The sequence below is a fragment of the Dromiciops gliroides genome, chromosome 1, assembly GCF_019393635.1.
Source record: "Dromiciops gliroides isolate mDroGli1 chromosome 1, mDroGli1.pri, whole genome shotgun sequence".
In the NCBI taxonomy this organism is placed as follows: Eukaryota; Metazoa; Chordata; class Mammalia; order Microbiotheria; family Microbiotheriidae; genus Dromiciops; species Dromiciops gliroides.
In genome coordinates this window covers 502545888-502572043 of record NC_057861.1, presented here as the reverse complement: position 1 = coordinate 502572043, position 26156 = coordinate 502545888, and the positions used below count along the sequence as shown (strand labels likewise).

Below are 26156 nucleotides of genomic sequence, written 5' to 3'. Positions count from 1 at the left end.
ACCTTTATAATTATAATAAACATAACAATTGGTTGGAGTTTTAAGGGAGATTAATTTTATTTATTTATTTTTTTTGGGGGGGTGAGTAAGTTGGGGTTAAGTGACTTGCCTAGGGTCACACCTAGTAAATGTTAAGTGTCTGAGGTCAGATTTGAACTCAGGTCCTCCTGAATCCAGGGCCAGTGCTCTATCTACTGCGCCACCTAGCTGCCCCTAATTTTATCTTTATACTACATTTTTCTTAGATTTTCTAATCAGGATTTTAAAATTCTGGAATGAAGCCTTTGAAGGGAAACAATTCTAGATAATTAAGATGAATGTTTAAATATACAATAGATAGTGTAAATAAATAGTTCATAATTTGCATTAAACATTGAACAGAACTTTTTATTATTCTTGGCTGTAACTAAAATTTAATTCCTCTTTTTTTTAACCATTTTATTTTATTTATTTTAAAAATGTAATAAACATTTTTATTTGTAGTTTGGGATACCAATTTTTATCCCTCCTTCTCTCCCTTCCCTCCCCCCTCACTGAGGCAGCAAGCAATCAGATATGGGTAAAACGTTACCAAATATGTCTTTTTGTACAAGAAAACTTGATTAAAAGAAAAAAATGAAAGAAAGAAAGTGAAAAATAGCATACTTCAGTCTGTTCCATCAATATCTGTTCTTTCTTTGGAGGTAGATAGTATGTTTCATCAATAGTTCTTTGGGATTGTCTGGGATCATTTTAATTCCTCTTTTAACCTTAAAATATTTTCTGGGGGCAGCTAGGTGGCGCAGTGGATAGAGTACCGGCCCTAGATTCAGAAGGACCTGAGTTCAAGTCTGGCCTCAGACGCTTAACACTTGCTAGCTGTGTGACCCTGGGCAAGTCACTTAACCCCAATTGCCTCACTTAAAAAAAATTTTTTTTCTGGTAGTTTTCCAGATTTCTCTTTCTCTCTCTCTCTCTCTCTCTCTCTCTCTCTCTCTCTCTCTCTCTCTCTCTCTCACTCTCTCTCTCTCACACACACACACACACACACACACACACACACACACACACACACTTCCTTACACGCCGTCTTTCCAAATAAATTCTGGGGTTTGGAGGAGTGTGGAAAGAACCATACCAGTTCTTTACCTTTTCTTCTTCTTGTAATTATCCTTGTCATTTTTGTCCATCACTGCTTCTCCTGCTTGAAGGTGGTTTAGTAAGTCTCATTGCTACATACTCTAGTTCTTCTAGTCCCTGCCCCTAAGGAGATTACAGTTTACTGGTTGGTATACAACAAATAACCATAATAAAAGTTAGACTAGAATTACACATGGTAAGATCAAACAGTGGCTTGAGATAACTTAAAAGGGAGAGATTGCTTATAGCTGAGACATCAGAGCTTTATGGGAGAGAGATGGGAAAGGGAAAAACAGATCAAGACTGTAAAAGTAAGTTGAAGCCACATTGATGAAGACCATAAATGTTAACCATGAAGTTTGTATTTTATTTTGTAAGCGATATGAAATTACTAGATATTTTTGAGCATGGAATCAAAAAATGAAATAATAGCACAAGAGTTAAATAGTAATACAAGCCAATGGTATAGTAGATGTCACTAGGCAATAGATAATTGACTGCCAAATGAGCAATTATAGATAACTTCTGAGAGCTTAGAAAAGAGAGTGATGTGTGTTAGGGTGATTATATGGGGATATCATGGAGGAAGAAAAACAGCTTTTCGAAATTTTCATTTTTATTATTATGAGTTTGGCAAAAAATTAACAAACAAAATTTCTCCATCAAAGGACAAAAAAAAGACAGTCATAAATGAACCTTTAAATCCCAACTATATACAACTTTTAAAGAAAAGTATACTTCAAAAAACCTTTTTTTTTTCAAAAAAACTTGTTAAAAAGTATACTTCCAAAAAAATATATGCTTCAGATTTAAGATATTAGGTCCGATAGTGTCCTGTGTTATCTTTTGCTCTCTTCTGTGTTTTAGTTAAAAATACACTGGTGCGGGGCAGCTAGGTGGCGCAGTGGATAGAGCACCGGCCCTGGAGTCAGGAGTACCTGAGTTCAAATCCGGCCTCAGACACTTGACACTTATTAGCTGTGTGACCCTGGGCAAGTCACTTAACCCCAATTGCCTCACTAAAAAAAAAAAAAAAAAAGGTGTTCTTATTCTCTCTCTGTCTCTGTCATCATCATTACCTCCCCTTTCTATGTGGCGCCCCCTCCCCCCCCAATAAAATAAAGACCTGTGTCTTTATAAATAGGAGTAACCACACACAAAAAATCCATACATTGGTTGTGCCTCAAATATTATGTCTCATTTTGCACTTGTCTATCAACTTTCTGCCAAGGATTGGGAAAAGTGATTCATTTTCCCTCTTCTGGACTTATGGTTCATCTGATCGTGGGGAACGTGTAAGGTTAGGATATACAGAGAACTGCTTCCAGTAGCTCTCCTCCCCTTCACTGCAAAAACTCTTAAGAGTAATTTACTTTTGCTTTTTATTATTTACTTGAAAAAAGTGTTCAGGGTATAGAAGTATGATATGTTCATAGTGTACAATTGGTGTGTAATCTTTACTATCAAAACAATTAACTGAATAACATAAAGAATACAACATATTATGCTTATTCTGTGGAATAAATGCTTTCTTAATGGCTCTCTTCCTACAAGTTATCTCCTATCCATACATCGAAATCACTCAAGATTCTTTGAAAAATAGAATGATAGAGATAATTTTGCTCTATTACCTTCTAATCAGAAATATCAGGCAAGGCATAATACCAGAAGATGAATGTTCCCTTAAGATCTCTACCACCGAGATACAAAAGAACCAGAACAGAGTCCACATTGAAGAAAGGTGTGGGCGGTAAGGTCTTCCAAATGCTTCCGTTAATGGGTATCTTACTGGGTGTATCAAATCTTAGAAAATTTTAGAAAATTGGAAGGGATCTAGAGCCACATAAGAGTTTGGCCTAACCTTCCACATAGGAAAAATGAAGTCGTTCCAGAAGTTTTGTTATCCAGATTATGATATGCAGTTAGGTGGATGACCTTTAGAATTTGTCTGCCAATGTACATGTATCTAGGACAAACGATAAAAATGGACAAATGAAGCCCCCCCCAAATCAAACAGGATGTAGAGAGCAGGTCAGAGGACTTTTTCTCACAGAAAGTTCCATCCTTTTGATGACCGTATACTACTAGTATTGTTATAGTTGAATAGGTGTGGGGCACAGCAAGCAGACTCTGAAGAAGTGAAAATGAGTATCATATAGTCCTCAAAAGAGGCATATGCTTGGTGTGAGCAGGCTATATAATGTGACAAATAAGAAACTAGTGAAGAACTGGAGTGAATATTTTGATTAGGGAAATGTGGTCAGAAAAGAAGATAACCCATATTGGATTATTTACTGCCTTGGGGAGGGGACAAGGGAGGGATAGAGATTGGAATAGAAAAATATAAATAAAAATGTTTAACCTGGAAAGGTGGGGGAGGGGTGTGCTGGGAAGGGTACAGGAGGTATATATATATATATATATAAGTATATATATATATACAGGAGGTATATATATATATATATAAGTATATATATATATATATATATATATATATATATATATATATATATATATATATATACTTATACACACACACAGAGACATGTATATATATGTGTGTGTATATATATCCTGTTCATTTATGAATTATTTAGGTATTATTTATATAGTAATTATATTTAAACAAATTTGTCATATAAATTTTTTATATAAATTGATAGGTATTTGTTATTTAAGGAATTAAATACTAAATTATATGTATTAGAATATATCTAGGTATATCTAAATGTAATAATGTAGAACATTTACATTATATATGTCATATATGTCTTTATGTATATTATATCTGATATATAATATAATTCTATCACAAATAAAATAAAAATTAAAAAAAATAAAGTTAAATCATACATAAAATGATATTGCAAGGGGCAGCTAGGTGGCACAGTATATAGAGCATTGGGCCTGGATTCAGAAGTACCTGAGTTCAATTCTGGCCTCAGACACTTAACACTTACTAGCTATGTAACCCTGGGCAAGTCACTTAACCCCAATTGCTTCACCAAAACAAACAAACAACAAAAAAAATTATATTGCAAGAAAATTAGAAGGCATAGAACATAATGCTTATCAGGCATGGATAAGCAAATAATTTAAAAATAAGAGATAGAAAGCAGGTATAAAATGGATTATTTCAATTACATTAAATTCAAAAGGTTTTGTACAAATAAAACGAATGTAACTAAGATCAGAAGGAAAGCAGAAAATTGGGGGGAAATTTATAGACAATTTATCAGATAAATGTCTCATATCTAAAAAAGATAAAAGAACTTTGTCAAATATATAATAATATGAGTCATTCCCCAATTGATAAATGGCCAAATGATATGAACAGGCAGTTTTCCAATGAATAAATCAAAACAACTTATAATTATGTGAAAAAAATACTCTACGTCATTATTGGTTAGAGAAATGCAAATTAAAATAACCTTTAGATACCATTTTACACCTAGCAGATTGACTAAAACGATTGAAGGGGAAAGTGACAAATGATGGAGGGGATGTGGAAAAACTGGGACACATTCATTGTTGTTGAAATTGTGAACTGATCCAACTGTTTTGAAGAGCAATCTGGAATTTTAGGCCCAAAGAGTTATTAAACTATCTATACCCTTTGACCCAGAAATACCACTACTAGGTCTATTTTTAACGATGATTGGGGAAAAAGGAAAAGAACTCATGTTCTAAAATGTTTATAGCAGTTCTCTTTGTGGTGGCAAAAACCCTGGAAGTTGCAGGGATGCCCATCAATTAGGATACTACTGTGCTATAAGAAATGATGAGCTCAATGATTTTAGAAAAAACAGGTAGAGTGAAATGAGCAGAAACAAGACGGCATTGTATACAGTAACAGCAATATTGTTTTAAGAATGACTTTGACTGAATAAATTATTTTGACTATTATAAATATCCAAATTTATTATAAAGGAAGTTTGAAGAAAGATGCTATCTGTATATAAATAGAAATATGTATAGAATAATTTTGCATATATACATGTACCTATTTGTGTCTAATGATAGCCATCTCTAAGGTGGGGTGGGTAGGAAGAAAAAAGGGGGAAAAACAAATTTACATGATAATTTTGTTGTATGTTTGAAAGAAGTAGCAGGTTGTACATAGTAGCTATGTAGTTTCATCTGCAATCATCTTTTTTATTGTACTATATTGTGGAAATGATGGCCTTATTCCATAAATTAAAAGTTAAATACTAAAAATTTTTAAAAAGAAAAGAAGATAGACTAGTCATATGGCGAAGGTGAGGGAGTGTATGTATAGCTGAAATGTTCCATTGGTGTCTTTGAAATAGCAAGAGAGAGTGATGTCTGTCTCACACATTGGATAGATTTCCTATAATGAATTTACTGGACATAGTGGGCAGGCATGGGTGGGTTATAATCTGCATAGTTGAAGGGATTTCTGAATTAAAGACACCTAAGATCCACTTGAATACTTCACCACTTATACCTTAATCCCAATCCCCTAATCCAATGGTCTTTTTTCCAGTCCTTATTCTTGAGCTCTATGCAGCCTTCCACACTGTTGATTATCCTTTTCTCCTTGACACTCTCCTACAGTTGGTTTTGGGGACACCATTCTCTCCTGGCTTTCCTCCTAACCTATATGCCCACTTCTCCATCTCCTTTGCTGGATCCTCCTCTAGATAATGCCTCTAACCTTATGTGTCCTTTCTGTCTTGGACCCTCTTCTTTTCTTCCTCTATACTATTTCACTTGGTGACTTTATTAGTGGATTTAATTATTGTCTCTCAGCTCCTACCTATGATGATGATTCTCAGATCTACCTATACTTCTCCATCCTCCAATTACATATCTCCATCTGCCTTTCAGAAATCGCTAATTGTGTGTCTGGTAGACATCTTAAATTCCACATGTACCAAGCTGAATTAATTTTCTCCCTGCTCCCTTTCCAAAGTTCCTTATTACTGTACAGGTAAACACTATCCTCCAAGTTCCTCAGACTTGCAACCTAGGTATCATCCTTTACTCCTTACTCACTTCACTGTCTCATATCTGATCTGTTGATGAGGCCAGTCAGTTTCACCTTTATCAATTTCAGCTTTACAGTGTCTCTATACCCCCTTTTCCCTTCTGACAATCATGTAAAACATTTCCGTATTAGTCAACTTAGGAAACTTTTTTTTTTTAGTCTTTTGTTTGTTTGTTTGTTTGTTTGTTTTTAAAGTGAGGCAATTGGGGTTAAGTGACTTGCCCAGGGTCACACAGCTAGTAAGTGTTAAGTGGCTGAGTCTGGATTTGAACTCAGGTACTCCTGACTCCAGGGCCGGTGCTCTATCCACTGCACCACCTAGCTGCCCCAACTTAGGAAACTTCTAATGCAGTTTAACTGTTCAGCAACTTAGTCTTAGATTCAAGGCACTGAGGAAGTGAAATGACTTGCCCAGGGTCACACAACCAGCACGTCAGACTAGTTAATCAAGAAACATTTACTTGGGGGCAGCTAGGTGGTGCAGTGGATAAAGCACTGGCCCTGGATTTAGGAGGACCTGAGTTCAAATTCAGCCTCAGACACCTGACACTTACTAGCTGTGTGACCCTGGGCAGGTCATTTAATCCTCATTGCCCTGGGGGGGGGGGCGGATTTACTAACTGACTGTTATGTCAGGCCATGTGCTGGGTACTAGAGAGACAAGCATAGAAAGGAAGTAGTCACTGAGTTAGTCCTCAAGGAGTTTGTATCCTATTGGGAGAAGCACCCTGTACATATGCAAGTGTGTATACAAAGTAATTTCTGGCTGAGATGGGTGAGAATCAGTGCATCAAACCAGTCAATATCATCCATTGAGTACTTTTTAGTGGCAAGTTTAAGACTGAGATTTGTGCAGAATAAAAGATAGTGGGAGGTGAGGAAGATAGGGAAGGTCATCTAGGCCATAAAGGGCCCAGGAGCTAATAGCTACTATTCCCATTTTTCCCTGGCGCCCCCCACTCCCCCCCATTTTTGGCAGTTTGCCTGGTGTGATTTTAATCCTTAGTCGTTTTGATTTGTATTTTCTTATTAGTGGTTTCTAGAAATCCTCTGTGTAATTTATACTTCTTTTGAGAACTTTTGTTATCTTTTGACTTTTATCAGTTAGGGATTGGCTTGTGGACATATATATATATTTGGGTTATATGTCTTGAATATCTGACCTTTATCAGAAATTTGGTGTATATTTTTTGCTAACAGCAGAAGTTAATGTAAAAGGTTTTCAACTTCATTTAAATGAAGTAACATTTTATCTTTTGTTATAAACATTATACCTCCATAGCTAAAGTAGTGACAGATACCTTGTTTTGGTTCTCTAATAATTTTTTTTATGGTGTGACCTTTCATATTCAGGTTACGTGTTAATTTTGAAGTTATACTATATGATATAAGGGGTTTGGCTCCAAGTCAGATTTCTTTCCCATTTTCCAATTGTAGCTTGACAGTGTTAAGGGCTAAAATTCTAGCTAAACTGTCTAAAATATCTAATGAGTGGTCACCAATAAATTATAAGCTTTAGAAAGAGTTAGACTTTTAAGCATTTATTAAGGAGAATAAGAATTTGGTAAAGAGAGAGAGAAAGGCCTAGATTCCTATCTATTAAAGGGAGAGCGCATTTCTAGCTCCCTTCTCCACCAGCGTCCTCAGCAAAGAGCCTGAGAAAGAGCGCTAGTCCCTTCCTTCTTCCTCCCACTAGCCAATGTCACTTCCTGATGCCAAAGAAAAGACTCCTGGTCTTGCCCTCAAAGACCTTCGCTTCATGGGCGGAACTCTTCTACAGTAAGTCTCCAGCAGGTGGTGTCATTCCAATCGTTACAATAGTCAAATTAAGTCAACTAACATTTATTAAGCTCAGCCCACACCTAGATTGATAGGATAAAGACAATCTTTGAAATGGAGATAATGATAAGTGTAGGGAGTAGGATTAGGCCTAATTAAAGCAAGACATAGCAGGAAAAAAAAAGGGGGAGGATTGGCTAAGAACTAGAAAAAACAACAATTTGTATCAAAAAAGTATCTCAAACTTTGTACCTCTGAATAATTTTCACTGGCTGTCCCCCATCCCTAGAATGATCTCTCTCTTTCTTGCCACCTCCTGTCTTTTAAATATCAACTGAAATCTATATCTTTTAATATCAACTGAAATCTATATATTTTATCTATAGCTTGTTTGTTTGCTTGTTGTCTCCTCCATTAAGATAGTCATAATACTCCTTGAGAGCAAAACTACCTTTATCCTGGGCTCTTAGCCCAGTGACTGGCACATAGTGGGTACTTAATAATTGTTTGTTGGGGACAGCTAGTACGGACCCTGGATTCAGGAGTACCTGAGTTCAAATCTGGCCTCAGACACTTGACACTTACTAGCTGTGTGACCCTGGGCAAGTCACTTAACCCCCATTGCCCCGCAAAAAACCAAACAACAACAACAAAAAAAAGAATACTAAAAAAAAAAGAAGAGCATAGCTCATGAATTAGACAATTAAATTCAGAATATAGTGGAAGAAACAAAGTTGGGATAGTACAGGCAAATTGGAAGGGTAAGGCAAGAATGAATAACCATTAATTGATTATTACTAGTTAAGCAGTAGGGATATAAATACAAATATTTAGGCAGTCATTCCTTCTAAGAAGCCTACATAATAGAGTGAAACAGTATATAGTTGCGTATCTCACGTTTCTTTTGAGCTACTGCAATTTAGCTTTGCTCATAGAACACAGTGCCTTCTTTGAGGTGGGCACACCATGCTTTCATGGTCCTGTGCCAGAGTCTGCCATGTCATGCAATTAGTTCCAAAGTTCTTGAGAGAGGAGACATCACTTCTTGTGACCACCATGTGGCCTAGAGAGAGTGAAAGCATTCACCAGTCAGGACATAGGTCAAGAATTTCAGAACTTAAAGACTTGAGTTCACCAGGGCATTGTCTCTACTTAAAAAGGGTATAGTTGCACTGGGAGAGCAGAAAGATGGCCAGAGTGACGTTTGACTGGAGCCAAGAGAGGCACTTTGCAGTGTGGGTACAGTGGGCCCCAGGATGGAAGTCCCAGGCCTGTGAATAGCAAAACTAATCCTGAGGATAAAATAGTGACTTAAAAGAAAAAGGAAATAAAAATCAGTAAATCAATTAGCATTTATTAAGCGCCTACTACATACCCTGAATTGTGTTGGGTTCTGAGGATAGAAAAATAGAATTGAAAGTTCTTGCATCCAAGGAGCTTGTTTTGTTAGAGGGAGACAAACGTAGACATGTATTGACATAAATATAACAGAAGGCAGTTGAAAGGTTTCATGTAAAGGTGGCCTTTGAGCAGAATCTTCAAGGAAGCTAGGGATTTTAAGAGACATGGGTAAGGAGAGAGTATGTTCTAGGTCTAGGGGACAGCAGTGGTATATTTATATAATCAAAACAGAAGGAAAGCCAGCTTGCCTGGAGGGGAATAATGTACAGTAAAGCTAGAAAGGGGCAAGGTTATAAAGACCTTTGAATTCCAAATAGAGTACTCTGTATTTGGTCCTAGAAGTGATATGGGTTCATGAAATTGTATTGAATAGAGGAATGATGTGGTCAGACCTTCACTTCAGAAAAAAAATCATCCTGGCTTCTGTGTGGTGAATGGTTTGGATTGGGCAGAGAGACCAGTTAGAAGGCTATTGCAGAAACTGAGGCAAGAGAAAATAGGAACTTGACTGCGAAGTATAGGAATGGATGGCGGGAGATGTTGTGGAGACAGAAACATCAATATTCTTCAGGTGATCAGATATGTGGATATAAAAACCAAAGAAATACATGAGGGAAAGCGGAAACCCAACAATTATCATTTGTAATATGAATAGATTAGACAGTCTGGTAAAATGAAAGAATGCATAATGGAATGCATGAGTGTCACATTTTCTTAGGTGAATATAAGAAGGCAACCAGATAAAGTTCATTTCAAGATTTATCTGAATTTCATTTCAGTAAAACAAGTATTTTATATCTCTGCTATTTATAAATAACTGAACTATGCTAGCCAGTGCAGAAAATAAAATATTTAAGTCCTCATAAGTAGAGATTATTTCATTCTTGTATCCCTAGCATTTGACTAGCATATGCTTAATCAGTACTTGTTGATTGATTTTTATATTACCTCTTCCTTCTCTACCTTCCTCAGTAACTGGTTGAATTGTCCTCGTAAGAGAGATTTTTAAAAAGAATTTTGGTAATAGTTGCTTTTTATAGGTGCCATGTTTTATAATCATAGTAGGTAGATAAATTAGAGTAAGGAAAATGTAGGTGAAAATTTTAAATCATACCTAGGTATAATATATCTGGTTCCACTTACAATTAGATTTATAGTACACAATTTGATTTCTTTTTTTCTAGGATTTTTAAAAAGCCGAGATCGTGCATATATGAAATTCTACACTCTTTTAACTAAAACCCAGATTTTTATCCGTTTCATTGAGGAGTGCAGCTTCGTAAGTGATAAAGATACTGGACTTGCATTTTTTGATGACTGCATAGAAAAGGTATTTTCATATACTAATGTTAAATAAAATGATATCTAAGTATAATATGTGTTATAACTAAGGCTTTAAAAAATCTTAATTGATATCTTTTGCAATTCATGTCAACTCAGATTTCCAAATATTTCCTTTCCTCTGACTGAACTAGCTCTTTTTTTTGTTTTTGTTTTTGTTTTTTTTGTTTTTGTTTTTGTTTTTGTTGCAGGGCAGTGGGCATTAAGAGACTTGCCCAGGGTCGCACAGCTAGTAAGTCTGAAGCCAGATTTGAACTCAGGTCTTTCTGAATCCAGGGCCGGTGCTCTATCCACTGCGCCACCTAGCTGCCCCTCAACTAGCTGTTGAAGCAATAATTTAAGAAGAGAAAAAATGAAATTCAGCAAAACCATACAAGATCTCAACTATGCCTAACACTATATGCAATATTTGAAGATTTTGTTTTACTGTAATGTCTTAAATATGTTTTTTTTTTCCTTAATCCAATGTAAAGGGGGACAGCTAGGTGGCACAGTGGATAAAGCACCGGCCCTGGATTCAGAAAGACCTGAGTTCAAATCCAGCCTCAGACACCTACTTAACACTTAATAGCTGTGTGACCCTGGGCAAGTCACTTAACCCTCATTGCCCTGCCAAAAAAAAAAAAAAGAATCCAATGTAAAGGACCATTCAGTGGTGCCTTATTGTGCTAAATCTTCTGTTCATAGAATATTATGTTTCTTTTATTAGTGCAAGACTAATTCATTCTCCTTGTGAATGTTTTGTTTTATTTTCATTATACCAGTAAAGACCATTTTATAGAGGCCTCTCAGTATTAATAAAGATTAATTGTCTAATTAATGTTAGACTTTTTTTTTTACAATCTGATGGCTCTGTTTATTGTTCCCAATGAGTTAGACCTTTAAGCTTACTAGTAATTAAGAGAAGTTAATAATATGGCAACTTTGTTTAAAAGAGTTCAATTCAAAAGCCCCACATGCTTTCATTTTTTATGAGTTGCCCGCAATGACTTTTTGTTTCCTTTTTGTCTTGATAGATAATTTTTGGAAATATTTTAAACTCTAAAGCCTAAAGTATGCTTTCCCCAAGGGAAGGGAAGAAACTGCCCCTAATCATAATAAACTTTTTTTTTTTACTTCATGTTCCTTGTTTTATTAGGATATTTGTTCCTTCATTAAATAGATCTTTTTTTTTTTTAATTATCTCCGTAACCAATATTTTGTAAAGTTTTAGAATGTCACAAAGGAAATACTCAAAAGTTATGCAGTTTAATCTGTGTGACTGTAATAACTTTGCATATTTTAAGTAGTTGGCATAATTAGTCTGATGGAAAAAAATCAGGTGTTGTGGGCCTAAACCATTGTCAACTACTCATCTCCTTAGTAATACATGTCTTCGATGACACTTGAAGACCTCAGAGGATCTGTGCCTGAATTTAAATGTGTTCTCTCTCTATAAGAATTGATTACAGGGGGCAGCTAGGTGGCACAGTAGATAAAGCACCGGCCCTGGAGTCAGGAGTACCTGAGTTCAAATCCAGCCTCAGACACTTAACACTTTACTAGCTGTGTGACCCTGGGCAAGTCACTTAACCCCCATTGCCCCACAACAAAAACAAGAATTGATTACAGCTGGGGGTAGCTAGGTGGTGCAGTGGATAAAGCACTGGCCTGGGATTCAGAAGGACCTGAGTTCAAACCCAGCCTCAGACCCTTGACCCTAGCTGTATGACTGTTAAGGGGTAAAATTCTAGCTAAACTGTCTAAAATATCTAATGAGTGGTCGCCAATAAATTATAAGCTTTAGCAAGAGTTAGACTTTTAAGCATTTATTAAGGAAAACAAGAATTTGGTAAAGAGAGAGAGAAAGGCCTAGATTCCTATCTATTCAAGGGAGAGCACATTTCTAGCTCCCTTCTCCACCAGAGTCCAGAGGAAAGAGCGCGAGACTGAGCGCCAGTCTCTTCCTTCCTCCTCCCACTAGCCCGCGTCACTTCCTGACTCCTGGTCTTGCCCTCAAAGACCTTCCCTTCATGGGCAGAACTCTTCTACAGTAAGTCTCCAGCAGGTGGCGTCATTCCAATCGTTACAGTCCCCCCTGTTGTTCCTCAAGAAACAAAATGTTTCCTTGACGGAACAGTAAAAACAATATAATAACTATTGCTAACTAATAATATGTGAACAACAATATAGAAAAGGAAGAGAGGAAAGTTTTGTCCAGAGGGGCGATTTTTTGTCCTCATGAACCGACGCTTTGACATTAGTCTTGCAAAGGGAGGGCCTCTGCAGAGAAGACATGTTACAGATGGTGTATATTATAACAGAAAGAGAAAAAAACCCAACAAAAACAAATCAAAACTGTTCATTTAAAGTCTCTGAAAGTCTTTTCTCAGATGTCCTCTAGGTGTAGTCGTGGAATGGAAGTCTTTTCAGGGGTTGATGTGTGGATACTGGTAATCAGCCAGGAAATTTCCTACAAAATTGAGCTTAACACAACTTTAAATAGCTTTGTCAATAATAAAATCAAACAATGAAAGTTCTCAAAAACATGTCTAAGGGAATACAGAATCTTAGTTGTTACACATGAAACATATAATAAAACAAAAATTGAAACATTCTTTAAAATTATAATATTACTATAGTCCCCCCCCTTATGGAGGGTAATTGAGAAGACAATTGCTGCAATATTAATTATTAAAAATAATTTTTATCTGTTTCATCACTTTTTGCATCATCTGCCTAATTATCCTCATGCCATTATGAGAAATTTTAAAATCTAATATAATTAGTAACAGATGTCAAGGCCAAATTCAACACTGTTATTTATCATGACACCTGAGATAATTATGGGGGTTACCATAAAAGAACAGAGAAATGATGGGATATGAGCATTCCCACACTTGAGCAATATGTACTGCCCATACAGTATGCCAGGCTTAAAATAGGTGGATGGAATATACGTCCATGCCACCGAACATATTGGAGGAAACTGAGTCAGACTTAATCAGATGCATGGGATTGAGATGGTCCATGGCATCAGGCATATAGGAGGGAGCATAGAAGCCAGGTGTAGAAGTGAGATGGGTGGGATCAATACTTCCAGCCATCTGTACGATATTGTGGGGAAAAATAAAATATTAAACCAAGAGAATCCAACCTCAACATTTGTCAAAAGCCGTTCCCTTGGCCATACCTTGACTTCATGCATGTCTCCCCTCATGTGACAGTTCAGTGTCTGCTCTTGCATGTATTCCTCTTGTGATTGGATGGCATCTTGGCCAACTGGCATCTGATAACTCAGAATAAAGGCAATTAATGTCTTAAATGATAAGTTCCCATAATCCAAGTCTCATATGGATTTAAAAATTGAGGATAATAAATGATTGCAAAAAATGTGAATACATCTTGACTCAGAATATAATATATAATTATGCAACAATTTCAAATAATACCTTTTTTTACTTAGCATACAATTACTTTTTTGAAAAATCTGAACATATTTAAATACAAGTTAAAGCACAACAGAATCTCAAAGAAAACTTTTTTTTGAAAAAAGAAAACTTTTACAAATGTTCCCCTCTTTTTTTTTTTTTTTTGGAATGTGCTTATCAAAAATAATACTTCTAGAATCAATTTACACTTGCCATGGCAACCAATTTGCCAGGGAAATGCTTTAAAGAGTTTGATCAAATAATCAGTTGAGAAAAAATAACAAAAACAAACAACTCAGAATATGGGAGCACAATACTCCTAGAATTAACATTGTATTATGAAATCAAAACCATCTTGCAATGTTTCAAAATTAGATAGACAAATGAATAGAAGAAAATACACATGGAACAATAAAATACAGTGAAATTCAAACTAAGGAAATCTAAATGAATATGAACTTAATATTAATAAGAGTATTATAAAATATAAACTTGATCACATGACTATAAAAAGCTTTTACAAATATTCTCCTTGTTTTAAAAACTAAGTATAAAACACAATCTCAAAAGCATGAAAATCTCTATGAAAATAAACCCATACCATTAATTTCAAAATGTATATGTAATAGCATAGAAATCCTATGTAACCTCTGAACTGATATTAATACTCTGAGTGAATTCAGAACACTTTTGATTCTGATATCTAAAATCCCCAACACTCATATCAATACCTTGCCCCTTACTTTTACATTTCTGTACAATATATACCCTTCCATGGCAAAAGAAGCAGAGTCTTGAACTATGTTGATGATTGTCATTCTTATACAGCTTAAATTTTTCTTCTTTAACCCCTCTATATTGTCTGTCGGACTTTTCACCATACAAATGCTTTATAAGATTACTAATGAAAGACAAAAGCAGGTTAGCAAAATTATGAACAAAACGAGCATATCTGGAATTTAAAGAGTTTTCTAAGATTGTCTCAAAAGCACAGCCAGGATGGGGAAGGGCTGAGCCTGAAGCTGCAAATGCAGGTAGAAAAAGTTGCGCATGCGCATCAGATCTCTGGACTTCCCAGGCAGGGGAAGCAATGGGCTTGGCCATGTGAGGAGTAGAGGGTGGGGTCTGGAGAGGAGGGGAGGGACCAGAGCAATTTGAATCAGACTTGATTTTGAACTCAGGCCTGGATTCCTCTTCCCCCACTTTGCCTCCAGGTGCTAGGGGATTAAAAGCTTCTAGAGGGTGGGTCATTGCCTCCAGGCATGCAAAATTAGAGCAACAATTAGTGTTAAAACTGGGAAAAGCTGCGGGAATCTCTTCAGGTTTCTCTGAAAAAGCATGGTTGGGAGAGGGAGAGATATTTCCTTGTGTGAGTAAGTTGCTGGCTCTTTTAACAAAAATAAAAAGAAAAATAGAAAATCCACAAAAACAAAGCATTAACATGATCTTATCTCCCATTTGTCCGGTTAAACAGACTAAAATCAAAAATAGGATAATTAGGGAGTTTAAAAGGTCCATTCGAAAAAATTTAAAGGAAAACACAGTCAGTACACCAGTACTTAGCAGTTAAAAGGGTAGGGGAAATTTCTTACCCAACCAGAAGATCAGAAGTGAGGTTCAGCTTTCCTCTTCGTGGTCAGCCATCTGTTAAGGGCTAAAATTCTAGCTAAACTGTCTAAAATATCTAATGAGTGGTCGCCAATAAATTATAAGCTTTAGCAAGAGTTAGACTTTTAAGCATTTATTAAGGAAAACAAGAATTTGGTAAAGAGAGAGAGAAAGGCCTAGATTCCTATCTATTCAAGGGAGAGCACATTTCTAGCTCCCTTCTCCACCAGAGTCCAGAGGAAAGAGCGCGAGACTGAGCGCCAGTCTCTTCCTTCCTCCTCCCACTAGCCCGCGTCACTTCCTGACTCCTGGTCTTGCCCTCAAAGACCTTCCCTTCATGGGCAGAACTCTTCTACAGTAAGTCTCCAGCAGGTGGCGTCATTCCAATCGTTACAATGACCCTGGGCAAGTCACTTAACTCTCATTGCCCCAGAAAACAAAAACAAAACAAAACAAAAGAATGGATTACAGCCAATCCTTACTTTATCTTGTGCATTTATTATTCATGTCTGTCCTTAATCTACCTAATGTACTAGAACCTACCTCTGATTTTTAAAAAAATAGTTTGTTGATCCCATTATGCCTTTTGGATTGTTCTAGTTATTAATGACCTTGACAGAATCTGGTCTTTTAGGTCACTTCTTGTGGCAAGTTGTCTTTAACAATATTCATCAACCTACTTATGGACCATGTGCTGATTTAATTGTCCTGTGGGTCACCTATAATTTTGATTCATCCTAGATCTTTGTATTTGCGGCCATAAATCATTATTTATCAAAATTTTAGCAAAGCATTCAACACAGTCTTTCATATTATTCTTGTGAAAATATTGGAGTAATTAGTTGTCTAGAAGATGGTATAAGTCCCCTTGAAAAAAAGGTCTGTAGTAAAGTTCCCAAAAGATCTGCCTGGTGATATACTGGCTTTCTGCTCTGAGGCCTCAGCCACTTGCAGCTTGCTCACTGCATTGAAGTGACCCAGCCCAGTTGGACCTGTTGAGGGCCTTACAACTGACCTGCTGTGCTGACTAGCTTGCTGAGCTAGGACCTCAGGTCTTCAGCTGCTGATCTGTGCTATGGCTAAGAGCCTTTTTCTGCCTTGCCCAGATACCCTCTGCATTGAGCTGTGCTCCCCTTTTACCCAGGTGAGACATATCTTTCCTAAAGACCTTCTAGGTCATCTAAAGCTGGAAGATTGTTTCAGTCCATCTTTTTGTAGGTTTTGCAGCTCCAGAATCCGTTGAGTTGAGAAGCGTAATTTAATGTTGTTTCTGAGAGAAATTTGAGAGAGCTCAGGCAGCTTTCTGCTTTTCACTCCACCATCTTGGCTTTGCCTAAATTTGTTTTTCTTAACATTCATATTTGTTATGAGGGTTCTGTTTTTATTATATTCTTTTAAATGGGGGAATCAGGAGATAATAAAATGTTAAATAATTGAAAAATGAAGTAAATTATTAGCCTTACTGTTTTTTTTTTATGTATTTATTCAGTTCTTTCTGCTTGTCTTGACTTAATTTCTTAGACACCTTTTTTAAGAGACACGAACTTGTTTAAAAACATTGGATTAGACATACCATATTTTGATTTATTGTCATCTTTGATTATAAAAAGAAAAATATGGGGAAACAGTTTTTAAAATACTTTTATTTTTTCTTTCTAGCTATTTCCTGATAAAGGCACTGAAAAAACAGATAAGGTATTTAAAAAAAAATAATAGTGAAATTCATGTTGACATTCTAGTATTATGTCTTATACAGATTATTTGAGGGTTGTGGGGTTTTTTTCCCCTCCAGGTTGATTTAGATTCAGCAGAAGATACCAGATTGATAGAGCTAGATGATTCCCAAAAGAGTGAACATACAGTATTAATAATGTCACCAGAGCCACCTGCCAATGATGGACAAGACCTGTCTCCTAAATACAGGTAATCTGTAGAAACAGGAGAAAGCAGAATAATTTATTAACTCTCTAGATTTAAGTATATATTTCATGGTTCCTTTGATATCTTGTCTTTTTTTTTTTTTGGCGGGGCAATGGGGGTTAAGTGACTTGCCCAGGGTCACACAGCTAGTAAGTGCGAAATGTCTGAGGCCAGATTTGAACTCAGGACCTCCTGACTCCAGGGCCAGTGCTTTATCCACTGCACCACCTAGCTGCCCCTTGATATCTTGTCTTTTTAAAAAAAATCAGGGGCAGCTAGGTGGTGCAGTGGATAAAGCACTGGCCCTGGAGTCAGGAGGACCTGAGTTCAAATCTGGCCTCAGACATTTCGCACTTACTAGCTGTGTGACCCTGGGCAAGTCACTTAACCCCCATTGCCCCGCCAAAAAAAAAAATCACTTTGTGAAAGAAAAATCAAATTCAGATATCTATGATAACTTCAGTTTTGTTTCCTACAAAAATTTAATAAACTAATGAGTTGCATTTTAAAGAAACATTTTATTATCTTATGTTTTATAAACCTTAAAATACTGCATAGATTGTATGGTCATTGTGCTTTTTACATCCACTAATTAGTTAGGGAAAATGCTAAAATAAATTTCATTATTCCAAGTGTGTCTTTAGCTAATCTTTTAACAAGCAGGTAAGGAAAAAAAAGAATGTGTTTTGGTGTCTGATATTTAACTTACATATATGTGTGTGTGTGTATGTATATGTGTGTATGTATATTCTTCACAGTACAATTAAAACTAGAATTTAATGTCTACACTAAATATTTATATGATTTCTAAGATTTTGCATTAATTCTGGCTTATGGGTTGTATGCTGTTATCTATTCTGTTGACACATTACAACTTTGAAGATAGTATTCAGTCTGTCAAACAAGGTATCAGAATGTAATCATTATTATGACCAAAGTTTTTATTCTAGTAGATGTCCTGTATCTGTTTTCAAATCATTTAAATATCTAGTTCAAACCCAAACAAACAAAAAACAAACAACTGGGGCTTCTCCCTTAAAGAAAGTATCAGCATTTATGGGGAAGCTAGATGGCGCAGTGGATAAAGCACTGGCCCTGGATTCAGGAGTACCTGAGTTCAAATCTAGCCTCAGACACTTAACATTTACTAGCTGTGTGACCCTGGGCAAGTCACTTAACCCCAATTGCCTCACACAAAAAAATAATAATAAAAAAATAAATATCTAGTTCAATTTTTAAAAAATTCATTTCTCTTTGTTATGACTTCTTAGGGAGCAAAATTTATCAAATGCATAGATACAATTGAAGTTTTGGAAAAAAAGGAAAAAACTAGTTTGGTTTTGGTTTTTAATAACCAAAGAAAGAAAAAAACCCACTAATTTAAACTAATACCATTCCCTTCTCTTTCTTAAGCTACAAAAACTTCCCGAGACTGGATCTTAAGCTTTTTGATAGACCACAGGCATTGAAAATTCCCTTTAACAGACATCCTGCAGGAAATAACATTTCAAACAGTCCAGCCCTCATGGCTAAAAGGACTAAACAGGTGGGTTAAGCTTGACATAATGTGTGTTTTTTAAAACAAAAATATATGACTATACGTATAACAAGTAATTCATGTATTTTGCTATACATGAAATATATTAATACCTAGTCAATTCAACACATTTATTGAGTTCTTACTGTATATAAAGCACTATGCTAAGTACAAGAGATCAAAAAAAATTTTTTTTTTTTAAAAACCAGTCCCTGCTTCTAGAAACTGGCATTTTATTCCATTGGGGTGGGGGAGTAAGAGCAGGAAATACGGGAATGGTATAATTACTGAGTTTCTATTACATTATTGCAATTGATTTTTATTAGAACTTGAATATCATTTCAAATCTACATCTTTGCTTAATGTGAATTCTCATATATGTATGCTCTTAGAGAATTCTTAGGAACCAAATATCATTCAGATATAAAAAGAGAATATATTTTGGAAAACCAAGTCTAGTTGCCTAACAGCAGGGTGGCTTAATTATGAATAGAAAATATGGTTTTCTTTTTTGATACTGATTATTAAGATGATTATCCATAGTAAATTATGAATTTCTTCCTTGAGCTTCACTTTCTTCCTTGAGCTCTAGTGTTTTAGTCCTGCATTTTCACTGAACATCTCCACCTCCATATCCTGTCCACTTCAAATTCAACATGTCTAAAACTGAACTTAACATCTCCTTCAAAAAGGAAAATGTGTTTCTCCTCCTCCCAGCTTACTTATTCCTGTAGATGGCACTACTGTGCTTCCAGGTTGGAAAATATCAGAGACATCTCTAATTGCCTCGGCCTAATACAGTTAATAGGCTCCTTGCACTTCTGCCATTATGGAAGCAGATTCCCCCCTAAGTCCCCATACATTCCTAAATACTTTGAAATTCTTTGCTTCTTTCAAGTCCTAGCTTAGGTGCCACTTAGTAAGCCCTCTCTGTATCCTTGCCTCTTTTCCAATATGATAGTGATCTCTCCTTTCTTTAATTTTCCATAGCAAATTGTCTTATACTTTTCTTTGCAATTATCTTTTTTTTTAACATAACATAAAAGTATTTTATTATTTTCCAGTTACATATAAAGATAGTTATCCACATTTGTTTTCATAAGATTTTTAGTTCCAAATTTTTCTCCCTTCCCTTCCCTCCCTAAGACAGAAAGCTATCTGTTATAGGTACCATAACATTAAACATATTTCTGCATTACTGATGTTGTGAAAGAAGAATCAGAACAGAAGGGAAAAACCTCAAAAAAAAAACAAAAACAAAAAGTAGAAATAGTATGGTTCAATCTGCATTCAGATCCCACAGTTGTTTTTTCTGGATGTGGAGAACATTTTTCATCATGAGTCCTTAAGTCTTTCCAGGTTTTTTTGAAATCTGCCTGCTTATCATTTCTTACAGCACAATAGTATTCCATTACATTCATATGTTCATATGTTCAGCCATTCCCCGGTTGATGGGCATTCCCTCAATTTCCAATGCTTTGCTACCACAAAGAGACTTGCTGTATATATTCTTTTTACATGTGGCTCCTTTTCCCTTTTTTATGATCTCTTTGTGATACAGACCTAGTAATGGTGTTACTGGATCAAAGGGTATGCACAGTCCCATAGCCCTTTGGGCGTAGTTCCAAATTGTTCTCCAGAATGACTGGATTTCCTTTGCAATTATCCTTGGATAATAGGATTTAGAGACTGAAAGAACCTTTTGCCTTGCATTATCTTTTTTTTTTTCAGGAATGCTTATTCCTTCCTATTAGAATATAAACCTTTTCAGCTATTGGGTCTTTTTTTTTTTCATCTTGTATACCCAACACCAAATACATCGATTCAGGAGGATTGAAACTAGGCAACCTCAAGATCTGAAAATGTGCTGACTCTTAAAACTAGTGAAGATTCTGCAGGGAAACAGAAATGTTTGGTTCTGAATTTACGATTATTTACAAGAAATTCTGCAGTGACCCTCACAGCTTTCTACTTTGACCATATTTTTACCCATTTTTGAATAATGGGTAAGACCAGTTTCTTAATTACTCCAAAGAGTTGTTATGAATCACAAGATTTTACCTCTAGGTGGTATTCCAGAAGAGAGTTGCTAGTCTAAATCTTTACATATGTGAGGAAGTTTTTTTTAATTTTTAATTTTTAGGTGCTAATTTTAGAACGCAATTTTGGATTTATTTCTTTTTCGAATTGACAATGTATTGGGTATAATTTTCTTTAATTTTCTTTTTCTAGGAGATAAAAACAGCTCACAAATTGGCCAAGAGATATTATACAAACCCACCACAGTGGGCTAAGTGCCTATTTAGTCATTGCTACAGCTTATGGTTCATTTGTTTGCCAGCTTATGTTAGAGTTTCTCATCCTAAAGTGAAAGCATTGCAGCAAGCATATGATGAACTTATTAAGATGAGGAAATTAGATGTGGATCCACTGGATGAGGCAAGTACAAAAAAAAATTCTATTTTACAAATGGCTAATTCTAAGATGGATTTTATTTTTATTGTTAAGAAAATTACAGTTTTCCAACAGCTTTAGCATCTCCAGAGTTAACCAACCTACCATTCTCTACAAAGACATAAAGACATAAAGGATTAAGTGAAAGAAGTCAATTTTTTTTTTCTCTTGGCCAACCATGAAAGCCACTTTATACCAGACAAAGTAGATGACTGATTTATTCCATTCTGATCCATTCTGTTCCAGTCTCTTCCTTGTTCAGCCCTCCTTTGTCCGAGTCATATAGGAGTGAAGTTATTGATAACTGGAAGGATAATGGTCCCCTAAAGAGCAGTAAGGAAAGTTTTTGGAGAAGGGGCAAATTTTGGGAGATGATAATTCCATTTTTACATTGACTTTGAGATGCCACTGGGACGGCCAGGTTGACATGACTATCAGGCAGTTTGTGACATGTGACCAGATCTGGCTGGAGACATAAGAGCCGAAGGTCTAGATTTGAGAGTTGTCTACATAGAAATAATTGAACCCTTTGGAGATGATATCACCCAGAGAGAGTTTAAAGAGAAGAAAGAAGAATGTAACCTTGAAGGACACCTATATTAGGAAGTAGGGCATGGACTCTGTTCCAGCAAAGAATAATGAGAAGGAGTGTGCAGGTAAGCTGGAACAACTAAGAAAGAATAATGGTATTCAGGCCTGGGTGTTCTGACACCAAGTTCAGTATTCTCTCTGTTTTATCCTGTTGACTGACCTGAGGAGGATAGAATTTTTTTAAAGCTTAAAAAACAGTCAGGTTCATATATCTCCTCCCTGTATTCTTCCTGTATGTTTGTATACTCTTGTCTTGCACCTCAAATATGAGAAATAGTAACTTCCAACAGTTTCTTAGGTTTTCGTACTCTCATGTATTCCTTTCTTTTATTTAACTGCTTCAATACTCTTTGAAGTCATTAAAGTTTTGAATGGATACTTGTTTCCTCTGCCACATTAGAATGTTATCCTACATTTTCACACAGCTCCTTCTAATTGCTAAAATAAATTTATCTTTCTAGGTTTCTTGTGACTCTTACATTTGCATTTCAAGGTTCTCCCTCCTCACCTCACCTTGTAGTTTCCCTGTCTTCCTTCAAATCCCTAATTTTTTTTTTGGCTTTTTTTTTTTAATAAAGTATTTTATTTTTTTTCCTGTTACATGTAAAGATAGTTCTCAAATTTGTTTATACAAGCTTTCTAATTTCAGATTTTTCTCCCTCCCCCCCTCCCCTAGACAGCAGGCAATCCAATATAGGATGGATATATATAAAAACAAGATTAAACATATTTCTGCATTAGTCATGTCATAAGAGAAAAATCAGAGCAATGAGGGAAAACCTCAAAATAGAAAAACAACAGCACCAAAAACAAAAGAAATAGTATGGTTCATTCAGCATCTATACTCCACAGTTCTTTTTTTTTCCCCCCCCTGGATTTGGAGATCCTCCTCCATCATGAGTTCCCCGGAACCCTTCTGTACCATTGCATTGGTGAGAAGAATATAGTCCATCACAGTAGGTCAACACTCAATGTTGATGATACTGTGTACAATGTTCTTCTGGTTCTGCTCATCTCACTCATCATCAGCCCACGCAAGACCCTCCAGGTTTCTCTGAACTCCTTCTGCTCATCGTTTCTTACAGCACAATAGTATTCCATTGTATTCATATACCACAACTTGTCCAGCCATTCCCCAATTGATGGGCATCCCCTCAACTTCCAATTCCTTGCCACAACATAAAGAGCAACTATAAATATCTTTGTACATGTGGGTCCTTCTCCCCTTTCCATGATCTCTTTGGGAAAAAGACCCAAAAGTGGTATTGCTGGGTGAAAGGGTATGCACAGCTTCACAGCCCTTTGGGCATAATTCCAAATTGCTCTCCAGAATGGTTGGATCAGTTCACAGCTCCACCAACAATGCATTAGTGTTCCATTTTTTCCACAGCTTCTCCAACATTTATTATTTTCCCTTTTTTTCATTTTAGCCAATCTAATAGGTGTCATGTGGTACCTCAGAATTGTTTTAATTTGTATCTCTCTAATCATTAGTGATTTAGAGCATTTTTTCATATGGGAATAGATAGCTTTACAAATTCTTAATTTTTTAAGAAGTCTTTCTTGGTCCCCTTTAATGCTCATGCCTCTAATCTGAGATTACCACCAATTTAATGTGTGTGTGTACAATTTTTACATAATTGTTTACATATTTCCCCCATTAGACTGAATTCCTTGGAAACAAGGGAGTGTGTTTTGCCTTTTGTCACATCCTCTGTGCTTAACAAAAGTCTGTTACCATGTTGATAAGATTCGAAAGCCAATTCTTTTCTTTCTTTCTTTTTATTTTTCTTTTCTTTCTTTCTTCCTTTTTTTTTTTTTTTTTGGTGGGGGCAGTGAGGGTTAAGTGACTTCCCCAGGGTCGCACAGCTTGTAAGTGTCAAGTGTGTGAGGCTGGATTTGAACTCAGGTCCTCCTGAATCCAGGGCCAGTGCTTTATCCACTGTGCCACCTAACTGCCCCGCCAATTCTTTTCTTGTTCCTACAACTTGTTTGTGATTTGACTTTCTGTATTTGTCACATATCCATTTTGGAGCATGTCTTGGCACATGGTATTAGTATAAACTTAATTCCCGCTAGACTGTGGTCTAATTTTCCTAGAAATGGTTGTCCACTAGTGAGTTTTTATCCCAGTGGTTGGAGACATTGCATTACTGGGCTACTGAGTCTGTTTTCTTTGGATGTTGTGTACTTAATCTCTTTTATGGATTGATTTCTCTCTTTTCTTTTTAACTACTATCATATTGTTTAGTTTTGTAATTTTTTTGTCAATCATTTCTCCCATTAAGTTTTATTTTCTCAAATTACATATAAATACAAATTTTGACATCAATTTTTTTTAAACTTTGTGTTCCAAATTCTCTTCCTCCCCACCCCCCCCATTTAAGCAGTTCAGTATGAGCTATACATGAGCAGTCATGCAAAACCACATTAGCCAGGTTGTGAAAGAAAACAGACAAAAACAAAACTTCAGATAAAGGAATTAACAACAACAACAAAAAGTTATGCTTCAATCTGTATTCAGACACCATCAATTCTCTCTCTGTAGATGGACTACATTTTTCATAGGACCTTCAGAGTTGTCTTGGATCATTGCATTGCTGAAAATAAGCAAGTCATTCACAGCAGATCATCTTACAGTATTGCTGTTATTTTGTATATAGTACATTTCACATTGCATCAGCTCATGTAGATCTTTCTGGGTTTTTCTGATAGCATCCTGCTCAATTTTTTTTTTTTTTAGTGAGGCAGTTGGGGTTAAGTGATTTGCCCAGGGTCACACAGCTAGTAAGTGTTAAGTGTCTGAGGCTGGATTTGAACTCAGGTACTCCTGACTCCAGGGCCGGTGCTCTATCCCATTGCGCCATCTAGCTGCCCCAATTTTTTTTTAATAGTAAACTGCATTTATATAGTACTCTTTTTTTTTTTTTTTTTTTTAGTGAGGCAGTTGGGGTTAAATGACTTGCCCAGGGTCACACAGCTAGTAAGTGTTAAGTATCTGAGGCCGGATTTGAACTCAGGTACTCCTGACTCCAGGGCCGGTGCTCCATCCACTGTGCCACCTAGCTGCCCCTATATAGTACTTTAAAGAGAGATTTCCTTACAATAAACTCATACGGTTGATTCTTGCAACAACAGGAATAGATAACATTTATATAGTACCTTATATCTGACAAAGAATTTTCTTCATAATAGCCCAACAAAGTAAGTACCATATGTTTTATCATCATCATCAGCCAATTCTCATCATCAATCCATCCTCATTGTCATCAATCAATCCCCATTTTCATCCAATCATCTTCAATCCATCAATCAGTCAACCATCATCATCTTACATTACTCTTGCCTCTAATTCAAATTTTTTTTCAGTTACTATTGTTAACTGTTTCCCTCCATTCTATTTCCTTCCCCATAATTTTACTTTGTTTTCTATCTTCTTTCACCCTATCCTTCCTCAAAAGTGATTTGCTTCTGACTGCCCTCTCCCCCAATTTGCCTTCCCTTCTTTCCCTCCTACTTTTTTGAAGGGTTAGATAGATTACTCCACCCAATTGAGTGTGTATGTTATTCCCTCCTTGAGCCAACTCTGATGAGATTAAGGTCTTTGAGCTAATTCTGATCAGTGTAAGACTCATTCATTGCCCAGTTTTGATAGGTTACTCCACCTAATTGAGTGTGTATGTTATTCCAGATTGTTGGTGGGGGGGGTTTTGTTTTTGTTTTTGTTTTTGATTTTTTTAGTGAGGCAATTGGGATTAAGTGACTTTCCCACGGTCACACAGCTAGTAAGTATTTAGTGTCTGAGGCCTGATTTGAACTCAGGTACTCCTGACTCCAGGGCTGGTGCACTGCGCCACCTAGCTGCCCCCCAGATTTTTTTTTAAATTAATTTTGTTGACATCTTTTCTCTTTTTACTTCATCTAAATCTCTCCCTTTCCCTTCCCTGTCCTAGAAAGCCATCCTATATAACAAATAAAATTGTAA

The 26156-nt window shown here is 36.1% G+C and overlaps 1 protein-coding gene across 1 annotated transcript in view; it reads left to right on the top strand.

Annotated features, from left to right (window-relative positions):
• The window catches only part of DENND4C (DENN domain containing 4C), a 121402-nt gene that overhangs the window by 62551 nt on the left and 32695 nt on the right, over nucleotides 1–26156 (top strand). Inside the window, 5 exon segments of the mRNA XM_043997704.1 lie at nucleotides 10495–10640; nucleotides 17329–17364; nucleotides 17462–17592; nucleotides 19003–19135; nucleotides 21359–21565. Of these exon segments, the coding sequence (XP_043853639.1) occupies nucleotides 10495–10640; nucleotides 17329–17364; nucleotides 17462–17592; nucleotides 19003–19135; nucleotides 21359–21565 (653 nt within the window).